At 42.0% G+C, this 20,957-nt stretch overlaps 2 protein-coding genes across 8 annotated transcripts; one reads left to right on the top strand and one right to left on the bottom strand.

Annotated features, from left to right (window-relative positions):
• Window positions 1-2,116: 2,116 nt before the first annotated feature.
• On the bottom strand, window positions 2,117-11,100 carry ggt5a (gamma-glutamyltransferase 5a). Of its 2 annotated transcripts, none has more exons than XM_034595663.1 (12): window positions 10,619-11,100; window positions 10,090-10,217; window positions 9,906-10,001; window positions 8,186-8,372; window positions 7,934-8,094; window positions 7,571-7,717; window positions 6,519-6,643; window positions 5,560-5,744; window positions 5,370-5,461; window positions 3,523-3,629; window positions 3,232-3,342; window positions 2,117-2,743 (listed from the first exon to the last, which is right to left on the bottom strand). In XM_034595663.1, the coding sequence occupies exons 1-12, from the start codon at window positions 10,783-10,785 to the stop codon at window positions 2,597-2,599; spliced, it is 1,653 nt and encodes a 550-aa protein (XP_034451554.1). In that variant the 5' UTR covers window positions 10,786-11,100; the 3' UTR covers window positions 2,117-2,596. The 2 variants fall into 2 exon arrangements, with proteins under 2 accessions (XP_034451554.1, XP_034451552.1); XM_034595661.1 differs by having other exon boundaries at window positions 6,516-6,643; window positions 10,619-11,098.
• A 1,761-nt stretch (window positions 11,101-12,861) lies between these two features.
• asphd2 (aspartate beta-hydroxylase domain containing 2) lies at window positions 12,862-20,682 on the top strand. Of its 6 annotated transcripts, none has more exons than XM_034595668.1 (5): window positions 14,536-14,661; window positions 14,785-14,859; window positions 15,982-17,187; window positions 17,709-17,822; window positions 18,024-20,682. In XM_034595668.1, the coding sequence occupies exons 3-5, from the start codon at window positions 16,323-16,325 to the stop codon at window positions 18,152-18,154; spliced, it is 1,110 nt and encodes a 369-aa protein (XP_034451559.1). In that variant the 5' UTR covers window positions 14,536-14,661; window positions 14,785-14,859; window positions 15,982-16,322; the 3' UTR covers window positions 18,155-20,682. The 6 variants fall into 6 exon arrangements, with proteins under 6 accessions (XP_034451564.1, XP_034451560.1, XP_034451559.1 ...); XM_034595671.1 differs by having other exon boundaries at window positions 14,785-14,855; XM_034595673.1 differs by lacking the exons at window positions 14,536-14,661; window positions 14,785-14,859 and adding an exon at window positions 12,862-13,004.
• Window positions 20,683-20,957: the final 275 nt, after the last annotated feature.

Genomic DNA, 20,957 nt, shown 5'->3' on the forward strand with positions numbered 1-20,957 from the left:
TCCCCTGGCAACCTTTTGTTCCTGCTGCCAGACATGGTAATGTGGCATTTGTAACAGGTGGCTCCTATAAGGTCAGAGCACAGTGTGACTGTCACACCCCTGAAGTCCAAATACCATGTGACAGGGCAACAGAGCCCGCCCCTAAAATCACCGGGATCTTCATCATCTGACCTTTTCCTTTCAGATTTGATTTGTCACCCAGGATTTTGATGAAATATAACAAAAAACAAAACTTGATTTAATATGTGAATTGAAACTGTGGCTCACGTGGAATTTATGCATCATATTTCTTCACAAACTTTCCAGGATACCGCTCTCCTGTTTGTGTGAGTCACTATTTGATGTGATTATCTTGCCCCAGCTGCAGCATGCTCCTGCACAAAATGAAAAATAATTTATGAAAAACAGCCCTGACAAGTCATGCAAACTGTTGGGAACACATAACAGCACAAAGGAATGGATTTACAGAGCAGATTTCAGCAGACGTGGCCTCAGGTTAAAAGGAACTGACCAGTGGAATTTGCCAACTTTGTGCATCCAAAAAAGCACTTTCTATTATTAGTCTTTGTCATAGGTTTTACTTAACTATAATTCTTTTTAATATTTTTATATATATTTAACTCTTCACATATTCAGTTTTCCTATTCCTGCGTATATGACTTTCAACACCTGTACTGTGAAAAACTTAATAAATCCATTTCAGGTACTTTTTATTAGTTGTGTTTAAGTCAGTAAATACAAGTCAAGAATTATACATATTATGAAATTCATGTGCTCCTGTATAATGTATTCAAGTAATATAAAAAAAAAAGAAAATGTTTTTTGTAAAAGCTTCTTTCAAAGGAGGATAATCACTGTTGTTGCAGGACTTTTTCATACTAAAAGGCAGCTTTTAGGATGTTTTCAGATGCTTTAACAATAAAAATGTATATAATACTAGGGCTGCTAAGCAGCACTGAGCGGGCCCGAGCACTTGCGAACTCGGGACCTGATGTAGTTGCCCAGTACGGCGGTCGGGGACCGGACGAAATGGCTGTGTGTTGCGTGCGTTATTACAATCCGGAAAGGATAAACACGGCAGTTCCTGTGTCCCTCACGTGGCGCTGGACCACGGCCACTAATCGCGCATTACGGGTTAGGGTTGGGGTTTCCACGCCATCAAGTGCAGACCACATGGTGAAAATATAATGTAAATCGATTAAAGTTGTAAAACGAGGCTTACTTCCTGTTGTCAGTAGGTGGCGCTATCACTATCACTACATACAGACTATTAGATCTGTTCAGGTTGGGGCTCTCATGAAGCGTGAGTAATTTGGGGCCGATTGGACAATGTACAGTAGATTAACAACAACTTCACTTCACGCTGATCAGTAGGTGGCGCTATCACTATCACTATCACTACATACTAACACATCTGTGCAGATCTCGACTCTGTTCATAGGTGAGTATTTTGGTGCCGATTGGACAATGCACAGTGGAGTCCAAAAAAACTTTGTTTCACAGTGAATCAGTAGGTGGCGCTATGACCCAGAGTTAATATTGACATTTTGGTAATGATTGGACAATGCACAGAGGAGTTATAATAAATCCCTCTTTTTTGGCGAATCATCAAACTTTGATGCCACGGTCAGAACGTGTGATGAAAACTCAAAAAAAGAGGTAGTTTCATTAAAATACACAATGTGTAAAATGGCCAAAATGGCCAATAAGGCCAATAAATCCAAAATGGCTTACTTCCTGTTGTTCCTGTCACACTGTGTGACGAAAACTCAAAGATCAATGTAGTTTTAATCTCCATGTTGTTGAGATGACCCTCACCGAATTTGAAGGTGATCTGATGAAAGCTTTAGGAGCAGTTGAAACACTCAATGTGTAAAATGGCCACTAAATCCAAAATAATGCTCCTTGAGAGTTTGTTGTGCATCTGTTCATGATACACATGTGTACCCAATTTCGTGAAGATCGGTGAAAGCGAAGTAAGGGGCTTTTGGGGGGGGGGGGGGGGGCGCTATTGAGCCAGTTTGCCATGCCCATTTCAAATCACTCCAGAATACGTACATTTTTACCACTTTTGAATTTCTTGCAAAGTTTCATGAGTTTTTGAGCATGTCCTTCGGTGCTCGGGCCCTAATTATGTCTGAATAATCAAGGCTCTAGTACTGACAGTGAATACCACACGATACCAGATATGAACAAGTTATTAACTTAGTGAGACAGTGAAAAGTAGCATGTATCCCAGATATTAACAACATCAAGTCACTTGTATGATGTCAGCAATGGAATGAATGAACATTGATCAGTGTTTGAATTCATTTTGACGACAGAAATATGTCAGGAATGGCTCGAGAGATAAGAACATGTAAAAATAAGCTGAACACAAGAGTAATGAGAAGTCGGGTTCAATCAAAGAGAGAGTTCCATCATGTCACAGTAACAATCAGCGGCCACGTGTTTTTAATCGCTACATGTAACTGTAAGTGTTCAGCGCCTCATGCGATAATTTTCCAGCAGGACAAACACAATCTGTTCGTGGCAGCAGGAAGGTCTCCTCAACCTTCAGGCCATCCCACGCAACCGACGTCACTCACTCGCTGTCTCAGTATCCGGCTGCTTGGCCCAGTTTCCTGGCATCAGACACGGCACAGATACAGCCATTATCCTGCTCCACAGCGTTGACTACGTTGTAGAAGATGTTCGACATCTCTTGATTGTGTCCCAGAGCTTTAAGAGCCTTGATTACATTCTGTGGGGATAAGATAAGATAAGATCAGTGTAAATAAACTTGTTACAGCAGCAGATAGTCAGAATGAGATAGACAATATGAAAGCAATATATTAAAAAGAATTATAAAAAGAATATGTACATAATAAAAAAATATACATATACACCTTTTACTTCAGACACAAATATTGTTTTGTACTTAAGACAATTGCAGTGGCCCGGTAGACAACAGGTTTATTGTATTGTATAAATTCAATAATACAATGAATATGAAATATTAATGCAAGTACACCCATATATATATACTGTATATATATATATATATATATATATATATATATATATATATATATATATATACATATATGAATTTCATAATAAGAGACATACAGTACATGTTGTATAATATATTGTAATATAATACAATATAATACATTATATACAGATAATGAGCAGGAGGACAGCAAGTAATTATGTGTCACTATCAGATAAATGCAGTGAATGTTGTACCTTGTCAAAGTTGGATTCAAACCTCAGTGCGTTTTTAGAGTCGATAAAAACAACAGGGGCAGCGATGGCCTCCTTCAGGCTCTTGCCAAACCAAAGGTGGTTCATGAGCGTCTGGAGGAGAGACAATAATACATTTTAATTATCCAAATGGAACAGTGATGATTAAACAATGGATTGTGGACGTGCTGAAGTTACTGGCAAGGACAGCTCTTGCTATGACAACAGTGACGGGCATTTGCCTGCAGCAATTTATCTTAATGGCACTCAGTGTGATTGCCCATGGACGTGTACCGAGGCGATCCCGGTCGTTATCATGCTCCCACCGGTCGCTCCAATCACCAGCGTCTTCGACTGAGACTTCAGCACGGCGGGAGACATGGAGGAGGGAGGCTGATCCCCTGTGAACGCAAAACAAAAAGGCTTTGACTGACAGGACAGACGGCTACATTTCAGACTCATCAGTGTGAAGATAACAAGAGGGAAATTATGATAAAGGCTCCCATCAAAGGGTGAGGGGCTTTTCTTAAGCTCATCACTTTGTGACTTCACCTTTGTTCACCAGCTGACATCTGACAGTTGTGAATGTTTCACTCTCAGCTTCATACTTTTCATCAAACATGTCCGACAGATGACAAAAAGAGAAGACTACATTTCATATGAACTCTGTTTCTCCAATTTGGCAATATCAATGCATATTTGAGTGTTTTTTAATAATTCATGTTAATTTAACCTCAACAGTTTAACAAATGCTGAATATTTTAGGGTTCATGATATTAGGAACAAGCAGCTTGTGAGCACAGACCCCACAGATACCACTGTTGTTTGTGGCTTATTCTTTACTCCTCTGACCAATTAAAACCCCAAATAATACAAAATACAGAAATTACCATTAAGATAGTTATTACACAAAGTAAGAAATCTTACAGGTTGTACGAGCTATGAACAGTTATTACCTCCACCAAGGACTAAAGAACCGATTTAATTGAAACTTGGTGGAAGGGTTTGCTAGGGGCCAACAAAGAAGCAGATTTTATTATAGGGGCAGATCCAGGATTCTTTTTTTTTAACTTTCTTTAACATTGCGAGATGTTTTTCTACATTTTTGTGAATTACTCAATAAATAATGCAGATATCTTTATGAAAAAACAGCCCACTTTGGTGCAGCTTGATTGGATTTAAGGGGACAGGACTTGATGTATGTGCTCTCCTGAGTAACATTGTTTCTCAAATAGTCAGAGACAAAGAAATGTACATTGTGATGTTAATCATGTGTGGGGTTACTCAGAGCATTGGGAGGTCTTATACCTGATTAAATCTCCACAGACATCCCAATAGATTGATTTAGGGTTAAGGAAGGCAATGCTGCCAAAAACTACTTTTAACAGTAATCAGATAGAGAACATGGAAATAATTTGATACCTGCAACAAGGAGGTTATGTTTTCATCTGCGTTTGTTTGTGTGTTTGTTAGTTAGCAGGTTTACACAGAAACTAATGGACAGATTAGTGCAAAACTTGGCGGAAGGATGTGGTATGTGTCTGGAGAGAACCCATTCAATTTTGCAGTGAATCCAGGATTACTTTATTTTTTCCTTTAACATTGAGTGTTTTCCCACATTTTCACTGATTCCTCAGAAGATAATCCATGGATCTTGATGAAAGAAATCAGGCATTTTAAGAGGACATATATTTATAGGTGTGTGTAATTTGGTGCAGATCCAAATAAAGATCTGTTTGTATTGAACTTAAATGTGGTTTCATGAAGGGGGCTGTTAAACATCGGTGCCCCAATTCATTAAATTTAAATAGTTTAAAGGTGTCCAGGGTCTCCAGGACCAGTAAATATGTCTAGAAGTTACATGATAGAAAGATCTTTACTTAATATCAACCCACAACATGTTGAATAATAGTGCACATTCTGAGATACAGTAAAACAGCCCCCCCTCCTCCTGCAGCACTTACTGTCTCAGAACATCTGATCAATTCATTACATTCTGCTCATTGGATAACTCATTAAAGACTCCTAGGAATGAGAGTTTTTTTTACAACTGTAACGTGCTCCATCCTCAGACATCCTGGTTAACAAAGAACAGAAAGTTACTCAATGAATATGAATGAATATGAAAATGATCTGGTTACCAGGAAAGAGATTGTCGACTCGGCCGCAGAAGTCAGACAGCTCGTTGTTGAGGATGACTCCGGTGCTCGGGGAGAAGACCTTGGAGCCAAAGCTGCGAAGAAAGTACATAAACTGAATCATCAAACTATGACAGTTGATATTAAATCTTCTCATTCCTCTACTTGTGTTGCCGTCTTTGCAGGTACTGACATGTGGTTGATGGTGCTGGTGACGGACACAGCAGATCCGTCCTCAGCCAGCACCGACACGTGCGTGGTGCCCACACTGTCCAGGTGCGGGGTGATGTTGTAGTACTGGGGATCATGAGTCTTGTCGCTGCTGATCAAGTTGCGTATGTTGTCGGCAAAGCTGTCCTCTGTGAATTTCCTCGCCATCTGCGGAAAGTGCAGTGAACTTAAAAACCAGGTGTCACAAATTTCAAGGATTGATGGATGGATGGATGAAGGGATGGATAGATGTAACTGACACCAAGTTTTTTCTCTACTCTTCCCCCACATCAGGAGATGACACACAACCTCACACAAGTTTCTTTGGTCGCCATAACAACAAAGTCTGCGTTACAACCAATCATGTTAGCTCAGTGTGCTCATGAGGTCTGTTGATATGTTGACTGACATGTCAGGTTACGTGTGAGCCTCACTTGAACACTGAATAGTTCTTGGACTGTGGATATTAAAGGTATTTAGTCAAGTGATGCTCAAGTGAGTGTAATTTTGAGGCATAATAATACTTCGCTTGTATCTTTCCATTTAATGTAGCTGTATATATTTGCTCTGCTCTATTGCAGAGGAAGACATTGTACATCTAACTAGAGTAGAGCCTGCATTCATTTGAGAGCGTTAGTTGCTTTGCAGTTTAATTTCTCTCCTTTTCAGATGTCCTGTTCTGAGCAAACCCACTTTCAGTATATAAGGTACTTGAAATGAGCTCAAGCTGCAGCTAATCTGCAAAACAATTAGATTCACTCTTAATAATCTAATTACATCTCACTGATTAGACATTTCACAGCAGGACTTTTACATTAGAGCTATAGAGGCTATAAGGTTTAACTAAACTTAACTACTTCAGTGTAATGGTGATGTGTACAGCAATGACATGTGTAAATATGTGCTCCCATGTTCACTGGTACATTTTGTGATTCTCACTTGTTCTGATGTGAGCTGTGGATGGATGTGTTTCTTCAGTCCATTGGCAAACTTGAAGGCTTCAACGTAGCGGTGATACGCCAGAGTCTTCAGTTCACCTGTCAGAGACGCTGAATTCAGGCCATATCCTGTAAATACAAACAATCTGTGTTTGTTTGGTTGGTTCAACTTGAGACAATCCCCCCTCCCAAGATTGGCATTGACACCATGAAACAAAGAAACTCATTTCAACTGCCATACATGTTGTTTATGTCATTATTTGATGTGTTTTGTTTCCCAATATTTGTATAATTTACTTTTATGGACAGCGGTCTGTTTTTGCATTAACACTATATTGGAACTATGTTACCTCTGTCTGTGTTGTGCGGGGACGTGTTAATCGTTGCAATGTTTTCCTCTAAAGACACGCGCGGTTGGAGAAGTTTTATACTCAGCTTATAGTTTTCGACTGTTGGTTAGAGGTCAGTGATGTGGAGAGAAGTTAACACAAATAATTCCATCAGTAAAAGAAGAACTGTGGTGTGGTCTATATCCTGGAGGGAGTGAACTATCCAAATAATATCAAAGTATTAGCCTTTACGTTGGCCAATATGCGCCAATATAAAAAATAAACAATGCAAAAAGATGTGCATTTATGTTTATATTTACATACATTCATTGATTCAAATTCTATATCTTTAGTTGCATTTGTGTTTTCTTTTTGTTTGTTTTATTTATTTTATTATATATATATATGGTTAAACTGTAAAATATCAAGTCTCAATTACATTTGCCAAGGTTTTGATAAAAACATCTTAGGAATCATTGTTGAAATTATTATTACATATGTATCTGTTGATGTATCATATCAGAAATGTTTTACCACCTAATAATGGGATCAGTCCCCAAAACTCCATCCTTATTCAAACCACCGCTTTCTCGTTATTTGAGTCAACAACTCGTACATAAAGGCATTAATTTGGCCGGATCTGTTCAAAGCACGAACATAGCTTCCACGCTGTGCGATGTGAAAGTGAAGATGAGCAGCAGCTCTGCAGTCTGTTTACAGCAGGGACCTTTGAGGATGTTCAGGATGAGGCTGAGGATGGTGCCGCCTGCAGGGGGTGGAGGTATGTACATCTGGTACTCTCCCAAAGGAACAGCCCACGCATCAGTCACTGTAGCTCTGTACGACGCCAAGTCCTGCACCGTGAGCGTTCCTCCTGAGCGAGAATATCACAAACAAATGGTTCTGCTGAGTGAAAACGCATCTGAGCTCAAAGTAATTGAGATTTTTAATGGATCCAGGCAGGTCACACTGCAGTCTGTGAAGGATCACTGCAGTGCTTCAACTGATTTGTTCATTTCTAATTAGATCACTGTGCCAGGCAGAGAGTGGACAGAGCGAGGAAAGAGAATATAATGAAACCTCACAATACCTGCCTCCTGTATGTCTCGGATTAAATCCTCTGCCACTCTTCCAGTGTAGAAGACGTCTGCCCCGTGATTTGCAATCATCTCAAAGGTGTCGGCCAGTTTCTCAAACCTCACTGTGTTGCCAGTCTTCAGCAAGTTCCCGTCCTTATCTGAAAATAACTTCCTAAAGGGCAAACACGGAGAAAGAACACATCACTCAATTACAGGGATGGTGAAATGTTTATAAGTGATGTTCCTGTGGGTGTGTTTCGTACCGCAGTGCCTGGGTCTGGTTCGTATCAACGTGTGAGATGTATCGACCCTGGATTTGAGGGATGGGAAACCCCTCCCTGGCCAGTTGGATGGTCGGCTGGAAGAGGGTGGCCCACGGCAGCTTCCCATAAAGCCTGTGTGCCTGTTCGTATCCTCGAATTTCCCCTGGGACCCCAATCCACTCGCTACCTGGAGGGATAGAGATCCAGAAGGGCAATTGGTTACACCGTCTAACCCATTCATGTGAATAAATAAGAATCGATAAATTGGTATGGACAGATGGATGGAGGTCAATGGTATAAATGTGATCTAACAACTATTATCTCTCTCTTTTGACCGCGTTAATTTCTCACGACCCCCCACATTTACCTTTGGAGGGGACCTGACCATGAAGTTTGGAACCACTGGACAAAACCAAACTCCACATCGACCGATGACAGATGCATAAGCTTTTTGTACATTAATGTAATGCAATATTTATATATTTTTAAATTAAGAGGCCTTTCAATAACCTCTTATAAATAATCGTGGTGGAGGATCGTGATCATGGTGGCGGCTGATCATGGCCTATATGATTAAAACAAGATTGCTTGTTATACAATATTTCTACTCACATATTCCACCATTACGGGCAATAACTCCTCCATTTCAATTGTCATTGCTGCTCCCTTCATCTCTCTGAGACACTTTCTTATGTATAAATACTTTAAACATTGACACAACTTTCCATTATGCTAAAAACTGTTTCTTCTAATCAATGTTGTAAATATTGTAATTTTGTTGATGTGTTCAGCTGCACACGTCATCTATTGCACTTCTGTCCGTCCTGGGAGAGGGATCCCTCACATGTGGCTCACTCTGAGGTTTCTATGTTTTTCTTTCCCTGTTAATAGTTTGTTTTGTAGTTTTTCCTTCCTTACAATGTTGGGGGTTAAGGACAGAGGATGTTACACATTAATAAGCCCTATGAGACAAATTCTGTTTCGTGAATGATTTGAAAAAAATAGTTTTCCTCTTCTCCAATTCAATTAGCCTCAGATCACAACAGACATTATCTATATAAATAAACTTGATCTTAGGAAATTATAACCTCTTTCAGCACTGAGGAAATAATGATGAAGGTGCTTTACAGTAAAGACAAATAATAAAAGTGAATGAAATCCAGAACATTACAACAAATACCATCAGTTAATAAAAAGCCTTTAAATAAAAGTGATTTTTAAGAAGAGATTTAAAAGAGGATATTGAATTACACCGCTGAGCACAGTGAAGGCCGGGCCACCTTCAGTGAAAGGGAACATGTTATTACATTTTTGTTCTATTTGAATTGTGTTCCATTATAAACAAAGATTTCCCTTTCACATGTGTGTTTGTGTGCACGCGCGTGCGTGCGTCTGTGCGTGTATGCCAAGGAGGAACAAATGCATATGCAGGTCCAGGAAAGGACATATAACATCTTCATGGCTGGACCCAACATAAATCTTTCCACTTGGTGTCTTCGTGTGATAAACACAGCAGCTCTCCTGATGTGAACCAAGCTGAAGAGTCTGACACAAGGAACAAAGATGTTTATGTGGCCTCCTTCAGTGAGCATGCATGACCACAGTGACCCAGTGACTTAATATCTCACACAACAGCCTGAACTAGAAAAACAAGAACAGCCTCCCCGAAAGAGGAATCAGAAAGATAAACCTAATAGATGTCTTAATGTCAGAGTGTTACCTGACAGCAGCTGGAAGGTCTTGGGACATGACTTGAGCAGGTCAGGTTTAAACTTCTGTGGTACGGTCTCTCTGGCGTTGATGATTTTCACTTTACCTATAAGAGGACATATTAACTCCTCACCACAGCAGGACAATCATTGGCTCGGCTGTATTTCAGTGATGAATGCATATGTGTGTGTTACCAGAGCTGTCCATCACAGTGAATATGGACCCCCCTCCAAGGCCCATACTCTGGGGGTTGATGATGGAGGTGCACAGCAGCGCAGCAATGGCGCCATCTACCGCTGAGCCCCCACGTTGGAGGATGTCCCTAAAGGATTTCACACTTGATTACTAACATTATCACCTCATTTTACTTCTGCTGCACATACCTTTCACACCAGGTAAGGTATGTTAGTTCTTTACCGGCTGCTCTTGTGGAATGCACATTGCGTTTCCTTGTTATTAAGAGACTGAACTTTAGGTGTTAAAACCAGTAGGTGAGGCATTTTACAAATGCCGCTGTTTTGTTCTAATAATTATTGAGACCAAAGAAAGAATAATATAAAACAAAAATACATACATTTCAATTTATCTAACCACGTTTTGAATTTGTAGGTGAGGTTGTTCTTGAAAAAGTGCAAAGTTTGGCTGTGTTTGTTGTGCGTAAAGCGTGCGTAAACCCACTGGGCAGAACAAATGATCCAAGTACACAGCAGAAGTGAAACTCACCGTCCAATCTCTGAACACGTCCGAGAGTCTGCGGCCACTGCAGCACGTGAGAAAGTCCCGGCTGGACACTTGCGTCTCACAAATACAGCAAGACACACAATTAAGACGAGCACGCAGAGAAGCAGCAGCGCGCACCAGGTGTACACCCTCGCCTTGGACCTCGCCATGGATGATAGTAGCAGACGTCTCTGCGGGGCTCATTAAAGTGCCATCTGACCTTTACAGGTTATCACTCCTGGAATAAGAAAACTCCTCTGAGTGACTGTGCGATTGTACCATCAGAAGGGGCGTGTGCATCGGACTGGTCTGGCTCCGCCCTGAGTCTGGAGTTCCAGAGGAGGAATTGGAGGAGACGAGAGCGCACATGTTGCGCAGAAGTGGTTGTCATATTTGAGTGTATATTACTGTACTTGTGAAGCGTCCACTCAACTCAGGTAACAGATGACAGGCATCAGGTGTAGTCACATACTTTACAGATCCCAGTAAGCCTCCACCTCTAGGCAGTGTTGTGCATGAACGAGTTCAAAAGAACGCGTTCATTGAACACGTTCATTTTTATGAGAACGATGAACTGAACGCAACTTAATGACAAATAATGAATTTGAACGGTGAACACGTTCATATTATCTGAGGTCTAGGTAAAACGTTACGGAATGTTTTCCTTCTCCTGAGGAGAGACGCTGTCTAAATCGAACGCTTGCACCATGTCGTTGCTCAGTGCCCGTCAAATTTCCGCGATGTAGCCTAACCTAAACCAACTAACTCGACTTCGCACTACGTTACCCATGATTCATCGCACACACATGTAGTCCAAACAAGCAACGTATTCCAAGACAACAGCTCTCGGTCTCATATAAAAATGGCAAGTGAAAGCAGAGACGCAGACTCAGCGACTACATCCGATGCACCTTATTATTATTTGCGGGATTTTTACACACTGTCTGATAAAGATTCCGACAGTAAAAATCTCACCTTTCTGTGCAAATTGTGTCCTGCGCTGAAAAAGCAAGTCCGGACGTCAGCCTCATCCGCATCTAATTTAAAACGGCATGTGGAGCTGAAGCATCCAGCTAGCCTAAAAAGTTATCTCCAAGTAATTGAAAGTCAAAAAAAGACCAAGACCCCCTGCCAACAGCCCCAAATGACCCAAACCACATTGTCTGGAGCCTTCAAGGGTATGATTTCCCAGCAACAGGTAGACAAACTCGTGCAGGGTATGAATAAATAAACAGGCAAAATTAGCAATAATAAAAAAAAATTAAAAAAAACATTTCTTTTAGGAATTGATACATATGAAGTACAGTTTAAGGCAAGGGGTAGTGATGGATAAAGTTTTCTTTAAAAAACAAGTTAAGTCTTTCATTCTCACTTTCCACCTTAAAACTATGAAATGAACTGAACTATGAACTAGTTCAGAATTTAAATGGTGAACTATGAACGTGAACTATTCATGTTTACTTGTATGAACTGAACTTTGAACTAGTTCATGAGAGGTATGAACTTGCACAACACTGCCTCTAGGGCACTGTTACAGTGTATCTCAAGCTTGGTGCCAGGTGAGTGCACACAACTAACAAATTATTCATGTTTTAGTTTAGTTTTTTGACTAACCTGGCTGGGGAAAACTGCTTCAAATCACTCACTAAAAATCAGCTTCCTAGCTTGTATTATTTTTTTTAAATACACAAAAGTCCTCGGGTACTCAGGGAACGAATTATTAAAATGATTACATGTCTTATTTATATGATTTCATTTCTCCCCTGCCTTAGATATCAGTGAACCAAGCAGCTGGATGGGGGGAAGACAAAAAATATTTATAGAATCTGTGTTCAATTCCTGGATTATGAATACACATTTATTTTTTAATTGTTATTTTATTATTATTATTGTTAATATTGTTGTTATTATTATTGTTGTTGTTGTTGTTGTTGTTGTTATTATTATTATTATTATTATTATTGTTATTATTATTACATCAAACCGATGTGTGTCAGTTTATTCTACACACAGACCAGTCAGGGAAACTCAAAGTGATCATATGTGCCATGGTCATCATTTCATCTTTAGTCTTTACTGTCCTGTTGAGAGAAGCAGGTCTGGCAGCCATGGGGGGGGGGTATGTTCCCCAGCATGTGGTCTATGTAGTTGGACTTTTCTGGGTTTAAATGTGTTGACCATGTTTTCCTATTGTGTAATAAACTATCATCATCAAACTGCTGCTCTGTGACGCTGCGGGCTAAACCCAAGAGAGCCGCACTGCATCATGGGAAATGCTGTCTGCAGTCGCAACAAACAGTCGATGGGTGAGCCAGGAGACACACGGAAGAGGGAGGCTTTCATCTGAGTCAAGTCAACCAAAGAGAACCAGAGCTGTACCGGATATAAGGTAATATTTCCTTCAAAAGAAAAGAATGCATATACAACAGTTGGCTCTCTGGAAACTGTAGGCTTTTGGTTGTGCTGCACTTTCATTGTCAGATTATCAGCCAGTCGTTTTATTAACTAATCATTTTGTTGACCTTATAAATAGAAAATGGTGAAAATGCTCAGTGCCTAAGTTGACATATTCAGATTTAGTTTTAAGAATTAGTGGTATGTAATGGCAGAAATAATATTCAGAACTATATAGTATTTTAATTTCTGTATAGTACTTTAGACTAGCCTATTGCAAAATCCTGAAGACACAAATTTAGCAAATTTCTGTTGACATTATAGCTACTTTTACTATATTTATGGCCATGACCTGCTTAAAACTTTAATTTAGGCATTCCAGCGTCAAGGCTTTACCATAGACTGTATATAAAGATGGACGACATGACAACTCCCCAAAAGTGTAGCCAAAGTGTCTCGATCACCACCTGGTGGCTGGCTGCAGTATAGGTCAGAAGTCATAAAGTACACAACAAATACATTTTGAAAGATGGTTTCTGTCATTTTAGGTTGTTCTTATCACAATGATGTACTGTATGTCCAAGTGCAAATTTTTGGTGAGTTTAGTTTTAATTAGTTATTTGATGCTATGAAAACGAGGTGAAACATCATGATTGACACCTGACACTGACTCGCGTTTGGTTGAGCTTATGCATCAAGGGGACCTCTCTACGGCAACTCCATCCCCTGATTGCTACTGAGCAGACTATGCCTCCAAATGCACAAGATGGCAGCGTTCATAACCAGGATATCTTTGGCTTCCTTTCTGGATAGTGCGAGGAAGTAGAGATACATCGATGCATCGTCCATCCTTATAAACAGTCAATGGGCTTTACCAGGTTGAGTAGGTGAATCCCTATTAATGTAAATTGTTGAGCAGCCACAAACACAAACAAATTTGTGTCATAAACATTGTCCCAGTGACACAGTCACTCAAATCAGTTGGGATATTGGAAAATGCACTTAAAATTATTGGTAATCCTGGAAAAGTTAGCATGAGCAGGCGACACTAGGCATCTAAGGTCTCGCCAAAGCTACGCCCCAAAACACATGCACTGACTGACAACTGGTAGATATTGATGACTATGGGGAGGTAAAGAGGATTTCAACAAATACGCTAAAAAGCATTTCAGAAAGAATTACCAACCGTACATTTAATGGGGCACTCTTTCACACAGATCAATTGAGTTGTAGTAAAGAGTACTTTGCCTCTCGTGGTTTGATTCTTTTTAACAGACTGCCTTTTGCAACTTTAACTTTCACTCTCATTGACATGACTTTTCAACTTGTTGAATAAATCATTTTGAGGCTCTTGATATCTATTGTGTCAAACAGATTCCGTCTTGCAACTTGAACTTGTTGCACTGTGGTCTTGTGGGAGGTGCATGGAGTTCTGTCACTTCCTTTGCTTTTTGCTGAATGATTTCAACCATTGCCTGACCATGACGTTTATTTTGAAAAGGTGCGACAGGAAGTGCTGTTGTATGATCCTCCGGTCTCTTGACGTTGGGTGTCTTCCTCTGGTGGCGCTTGACTATTTACAACAATATAATGTGAAGCCTATCTGACGCTGCCGTGCACCACAGACAGGCAGACCGGGAGTCCACCCGTCGGTAGGACAGCTTTTGTATTGTTCTTCCTCCAGAATACGATGCGTGTCGGTTCATTCGGGACTTCTTTTGTGCGTTTTCCCTATTATGTTGGCAAGTGATCTCCGTCTGCTCTGTACACTGCAGTGGTGCGCAGCTTCGCCTGGAGAAACACCTGTGCGCCTCTCCTCTCCACCGGCCACAGCAATGAATGTTGAGTAGGTATGGATCATGCAAACCTGTGCACCAAACCTTCCACGAGGGAAACGTGGAAAGCTGCTTGTTTATCGTGCGTTATTAGGCGTTATAGCTCATCCATATTTGTGGCCAGCACTTTGTGTGGCACCATGGCCCCTGGATGCAGCAGCTCCAGTGGCCAGATTACATGGAGGCAGTGTTGGAGGAGTAAAGCCAATAAGTGTGTGTTTGTTTGTGTGTGTGTGTGTGTGTGTGTGTGTGTGCGTGTGTGCGTGTGTTGGCTTCATGGTTGGGTGTGATGGTTCTGAAATGCAGCGGGAGTGTGGGGGCGTCTTGACGCTGTCAGGCAGGATGGGGGAGGATCTATTGGAGCAGGATTGCCCGACCATTTTTGGTGAGGGCGCACCGTGGAGCTCCGATCACAGCTGACGCATTGCACTTCCTCGCGTTTTGGCTGCTGGTCCATTACCATTATATAATCACACCCATTTAATCCAGTCTGTATTTTGTTACTGAGGCAGATTACACAGACTACCACCCCCCACCCACCCTATGCATCCATTTATGCAGCTCCTGCTGAGAAACCTATGAATGCCAATTAAATAAAATGTGGGTGGGTATCAACACTGTTTATGTTTACTCAATGCACTGTTTAGTGCGCGTGCACGTGTGTGAGGGTGGGGAGTGCGCCAAAATATATACAAGAGGAAGAGATGTGTTTTAAATGCAGCACTGTGGCCGTGACTCATGGCTTTACACAGTGCAGCACAGGGGTGTGTGTGGAGAGTTGAAATTCAAATAGTCTCCAAAGTGTGTGTGTGTGTGTGTGTGTGTGTGTGTGTGTGTGTGTGTGTGTGTGTGTGTGTGTGTGTGTGTGTGTGTGTGTGTGTGACTTCCAGCAGGTGTGTTTTTACATGAGCTGCACACAGGATGCTGTCAAACCCTGAGCAGCAGCAACGTTTCTTTTCACAGACACAAAGCAAGTGTCAAGATGTTCCTGCATATGACTTCACACGCATTAACATCAAGCATTAGTTTTCCGGCATTAAGATCAGTCTCAGCACTCTTCTGATTTAACTCTTCTCAGTTACAAGCGTCCTCTTCCCCTCTCATCCCCTTCTTTCTCTCCTTCTGTTTGTTTTCCAGAGAACAGATCACCCTAAGGCGCGGTGTCTGTCTGCATTTGTCTGAGAGAACAGGAGAGGGAGCAGCACGAATACCGCACAGCCAGACACCATGCGAGGAGAACGCTTCCCTCACTGCAGAGTGCTGAAATGTTAGCACTGAAGAGCGAGTGTGTCAGATCAAATCAGCAGACTGTTTACATTCGGGGGGGTGATACGAGCTGCCTGACACCAGACCCACTAACGCCCTGTGTGCAGTTTAAGGCCCCTTTCAGTTGCGATCAAGAAAAGACGTGTTAACTCTTCCATCAGCACTTTTTGTTACCCCTCACGTCAGATTCAGCAATCCAGAAACGAGCCGAGATGGAGTGGTCGCTGGAGAGTGTGAGGGAGATGGTGGCTGGAGGGATGCAGTCTGTGAGGGAGTGTGAGATCTGTGCTTTGGCCATAGCCATGTGCGTGCTGCTGCTGTTCATGTGGTATTGTTACAGGGTGGGCCGGGAGCACGGCTCGAGCCCCCTGCGTGGGAGGTATCTGGCCGGGCCTGGCCGGATTGGAGGCGTTGTGGGGGGCTTCATGAGCTCAGACTGTCGTGGCAGGGGCAAAGGGAAACACGGATCATTGCTGGAAGAGCAGAACGGCTTCGCTTTCTGCCAGTCGTCCGAGTGTTTCCGCTGCACCAGTGCCGGGGAAAGCCTGAACCAGAGGCTCTACCACAGCCTGCAGGATTACGCCAAGCGCTACACCTGGTCAGGTATGGGCAGGGTGCACAAAGGAGTCCGCGATCAAGGCCGCTACCTTAACAGCAGACCAACCATCCAGCGGCCAGAGGTCTTCTTTCTGCCCGACCTGCCGTCAGCGCCTTTCTTCTCCAGGGAGATACAGAGGCATGACGTGGAGCTGCTGGAGCAGAGCTTCCCCGCCCTTCTGGCTGAGTTTGAGAGCATCTACCACCAGCCTCCGGCCCTCAGCGGCTCCTCTCTCCCGCCGGGGTGGAAGGTCAACAGCACTCCCCGCGGGCAGTGGTGGACCTACTACCTAGTCAACCAAGGCACCCCTCTGGTTCTTAATGTGAGGAGATGTCCACGGGCGTGGAGGGTGCTGGGACAGCTGCGCACCTTCATCGCCAACAACGTGTTCGGCAACGCCTGCTTCTCTGTGCTGACGCCCGGAGCTCTGATCACTGAGCATTATGGTCCAACAAATGTCAGGCTGCGCTGCCACCTGGGTAAGAGAGTGAAGTGTTTACCGATTCAGCCATGTCATGTGTGAGGCATTGAATGCAACACAACAGCAGATGATTTCAATAATGAGAAGAGGTGCAGTGAGTCAGCTGCTGTAGAGTTTAAACTGACGGAAGCACATGGGTGAAATTTTCATTTGAAGCTAAATGAAAATATTGTTTTCATTGCACCTTTGGATATATTGGCCTTTCTACTCTGTAGTTTGTTGTGGTGTAAAAAGTATATTTTGCAGGATGCTTTAATACAGAACAGTATAATGATACAGGCTTTGAAGGTTCAGTGTGTAGAATTTAGTGTCGATGAGAAACACTAGTGTAAACATCAATAGGATTATTTTATATTCAATCTCTGCCAATAGATCCTTTTCACCTAAATCATACACACTGAACCTTTAATAACAGAACATTTAGTGAGGGATGTGTCACATGTAAGATTGGTTAGCAACACAAAATGCCTTGTATTCAGTCTGACCCATGGATGGACTGTTTAATTTTTTCTTTGGCAGGTCTCAGAGTTCCCCCTTCCTGTGAGCTGGTGGTCGGTGGAGAGCCACAGTGCTGGTCCGAGGGCAGCTGTCTGCTTTTTGACGACTCCTTCCTCCACAGGGCCTTTCACGAGGGTAAGAAGGGATTACAATGTAAAATCTTTTACTGCACTGTGCCCCCTTCTTTTTACTTATTTCATGAAGGAGGATTGACCTAAAAAGGCTATAATCCAATATCGCTTAAGAAAATGTATTTTTTTATGGGTTCCAGTTCAAAACAGTGACAAAATAAGGTTCTTGATTCTTCTTCTGTTGTGTTTCCCTGTGTGTTTGCAGGCGGTGCAGAGGACGGCCCCAGGGTGGTCTTCATGGTGGACCTGTGGCACCCCAACGTGGCCGCTGCTGAGAGACAAGCCTTGGACTACATTTTTACTCCGGGCCGCTTAGAGGACAGGGAAGGGAAATAGGTGTGAGGGAGAAACCATGTCCAAGCGAGAGACGGATGGCCTTTAGAGAGGTGTCTGTAGGATTGGGGAGCAACTCTTCTTTTTTTTCTCTCTCTGCCTCCAGACCAGCTCTCACTTTCACTGTGTACATATACAGTATCTGTCGTAGCTCTTCTTAGCAGATGACAAAACATTGGGCCTCCTTTATCAATCATGCTCATGTTTTTGCCTGTATACTGAAAGACAGCCACACGTGAAAGTACTTCAAACCTTAGCAGGTGCACGATTGTTTACGCAAACATTTTACTTGAGTGTATTAAAACCATAGCAGAGACATGTTAGGTTATTTCTTTCATTGGTGTGTGTTAGTTAGCAGGATTACGCAAAAACTACAGAACCGATTTCCATGAAATTTTGTGGAGGGGTGGGAAATGACCTAAAGAAGAACCCATTGCATTTTGGAGCAGAACCAGATGATGCTCCGCAGTTTCTACGGACTTTATCCGCCTGGCCTCCTCGTATAAAGTCCATAGAATCTGATGTTCGAGCACAGCAGGGGATCTCCCATTGGATTAACCACGAGTGAGTGGGGGGGGGGGGGGTCGATGACGCTTCTAACAAACGACGTGCACAAATTTTAAAAACAAATTTGACACAGACGTAGAAGACACCGACAAAGATGTCAAAAAAGTTTGTGGTGATAAGAGCTGACGAATGTACCGTAAACATGATCACGTGATCTCTGCAGCGCCGTTAATACGTCACTTCCTGCCTCGGCTTGCTGCACCCGGCTGCTCCACCTCTCGTAAATAATTTGGAGGATTTGATGCTGTTGTGAACGTTGAGGACCTCCCACTGTGTTGTGCATGTGTGAAAGGCTGACCACGGGTAAACTCCATAGCCAGTTCTCCAGATTTTACCCTGAGGTAAAACAGTTAAGGAGGTCCATAGGCCAACCTACTCTATTCGCTTTACATGAACTGCAGTCATTGGTCAAGCCTTTATGTGCACCGACCTCCTCCCAGGCATCAGGACACACATATCACAACAGCACATGACTTAACTACACTAAACATCTAACACATGCTATGGATTCTTTTACTCTGACTTATCTAGATACACCTACATACATTTCTGCAAGGGCTAAGATATTTGATCATTCAACTTTTTACATGACTCAACATATCCAGTCCCACTCCAGCTTATCATTTTGTGTCTGACAAAGACACAACTGTCAGTGGGTTCGAATATTTTCATTTCAGAACAAACGCACAACAAACGTTTGACTTTTGCCTGCTTGCAGAATGTACATTTTAGTGATTGTAGCTTCCATAATGTATTTGTGTAAAAGTAACACTGAAGTTGAGGAAGCACTCGTAGACCACTGCTTCGTTCACTGACAGACTGATACAGGATGATTCAATATATCAATGAGGGGTGTTTGTTTCAGTCAACTTTGGATCTTGGTTTGCTACAGGGTGCACAGTTTGGGATTTTAATAACATTCTGACCAAACTGGCAACTGCAGATAGATCTATGGGAGAGTCGCTCCTGTGTTAATCATTATTAAGGCAAACAGATTTTATCCACATGTGGTTTGATAAGTGAGGTCCAATGCCAGTCGCGACATGAATGTTTACAGACATCTCTGTCTCGACGACTCCTGCTGGTGTGGTAGTTAATTGTGCTCCTCTCTGGAAAAGTCCGCCCTGCTTTCTCAAGACATGGTTAGAGAAGCACATTTTTAGGTCCAACTGTGTGAGTCGGCCTGTGCTGTGTCACTGGAAATGAAGTGTTTTTGGTAAATTTACTAAACTCTTGTAATTTGCTTGTATTTGATATCAGGTTTGTATTTCTGTAAATAGGGTTGAGTTAAAAAGAAAAAGACAACAACTGAACAGTCTGAGATGTTTTAAAATGATTGTCTTCAATGCTATAACTATTGTGTTGTCTTGATTTTGCAGCTGAAGTGATGGCATTTTCATTCTCCGTTCTCAAAGAGCCAACCATGAGATCATTTTGATAGATTGAATTTGTAGATTCTGTAAAATGTTTATGAAGTATTATCTCCGTTGTTCTGTGACGTTTTTTTATTTGAGGACTTTTAGGTCATTTTTGCAGCGCCACACGTTGCCCATTGTTAAAGCCACAACCCTGGATTCTTCGACAGCACTTCATGGGTGTTCGTGCACAGTGTGGAAAGGTAGTGAAAATTCATCTTTAGCAGCTTTACAAGTCCACTGCAATTCAAGATACTCATGGACTCAATTCCAATGTTTACAGAAGTATGATCATTTTCAAGTTGTTTACAACATCGGACGACACCGACACTCACATTGAGCTGTCCATAACTACTGTAGATTTGAAATCAAGAGTGCTTTAAATCCACTTAGGACAATGAAATCTGTCATTCCGAAGCATTTGCTTTACAGTATAAGATGGGGCAACCATATTGTTTACATTTGGATTAAAGATTTGTGCTTTAACACAGTCTTGTGTGGATTTTGAACAGTATTTCTGTACATTTAATAAATGGTATCTTATCTAACCAGCTGTTGTCAGAGGTGTCACTTTTACACAGAACAAGAGATGTGGACATCACATGGTACGAACTTAATCTAGTACATTCTGCTCAATGAACCATTTCAGAAGAAAACAATACCTCTTGTGCAGAATTGCTACTCTTGTATCGACGATAGACTTTTCCATTTAAAGCAAGAGGACAAAATAAATTGTGTTGCTTCCTCTCAGACAGATGCAGTATTGTTGCAGTGGCACAGGGAGGCGTAGGCATGCAACGATGCTGTCACTGCTCTGTTTTCTC

The sequence above is a fragment of the Hippoglossus hippoglossus genome, chromosome 9 (assembly GCF_009819705.1).
Source record: "Hippoglossus hippoglossus isolate fHipHip1 chromosome 9, fHipHip1.pri, whole genome shotgun sequence".
Classification (NCBI taxonomy): domain Eukaryota; kingdom Metazoa; phylum Chordata; class Actinopteri; order Pleuronectiformes; family Pleuronectidae; genus Hippoglossus; species Hippoglossus hippoglossus.

Bases quoted from the DNA above. Each gene is read 5' to 3' on its own strand.
- ggt5a (XM_034595661.1), bottom strand. From the start codon at position 10,785: ATGGCGAGGTCCAAGGCGAGGGTGTACACCTGGTGCGCGCTGCTGCTT. The intron at 10,218-10,618 runs GTGAGTTTCACT...GAAATCCTTTAG, and splicing joins ACGTGTTCAGAGATTGGACG to GGACATCCTCCAACGTGGGG. The intron at 5,462-5,559 runs GTCAGTACCTGC...CTTTCTTCGCAG, and splicing joins ACCAGCACCATCAACCACAT to CTTTGGCTCCAAGGTCTTCT.
- asphd2 (XM_034595673.1), top strand. From the start codon at position 16,323: ATGGAGTGGTCGCTGGAGAGTGTGAGGGAGATGGTGGCTGGAGGGATG. The intron at 17,188-17,708 runs GTAAGAGAGTGA...TTTCTTTGGCAG, and splicing joins CAGGCTGCGCTGCCACCTGG to GTCTCAGAGTTCCCCCTTCC. The intron at 17,823-18,023 runs GTAAGAAGGGAT...GTGTGTTTGCAG, and splicing joins CCACAGGGCCTTTCACGAGG to GCGGTGCAGAGGACGGCCCC.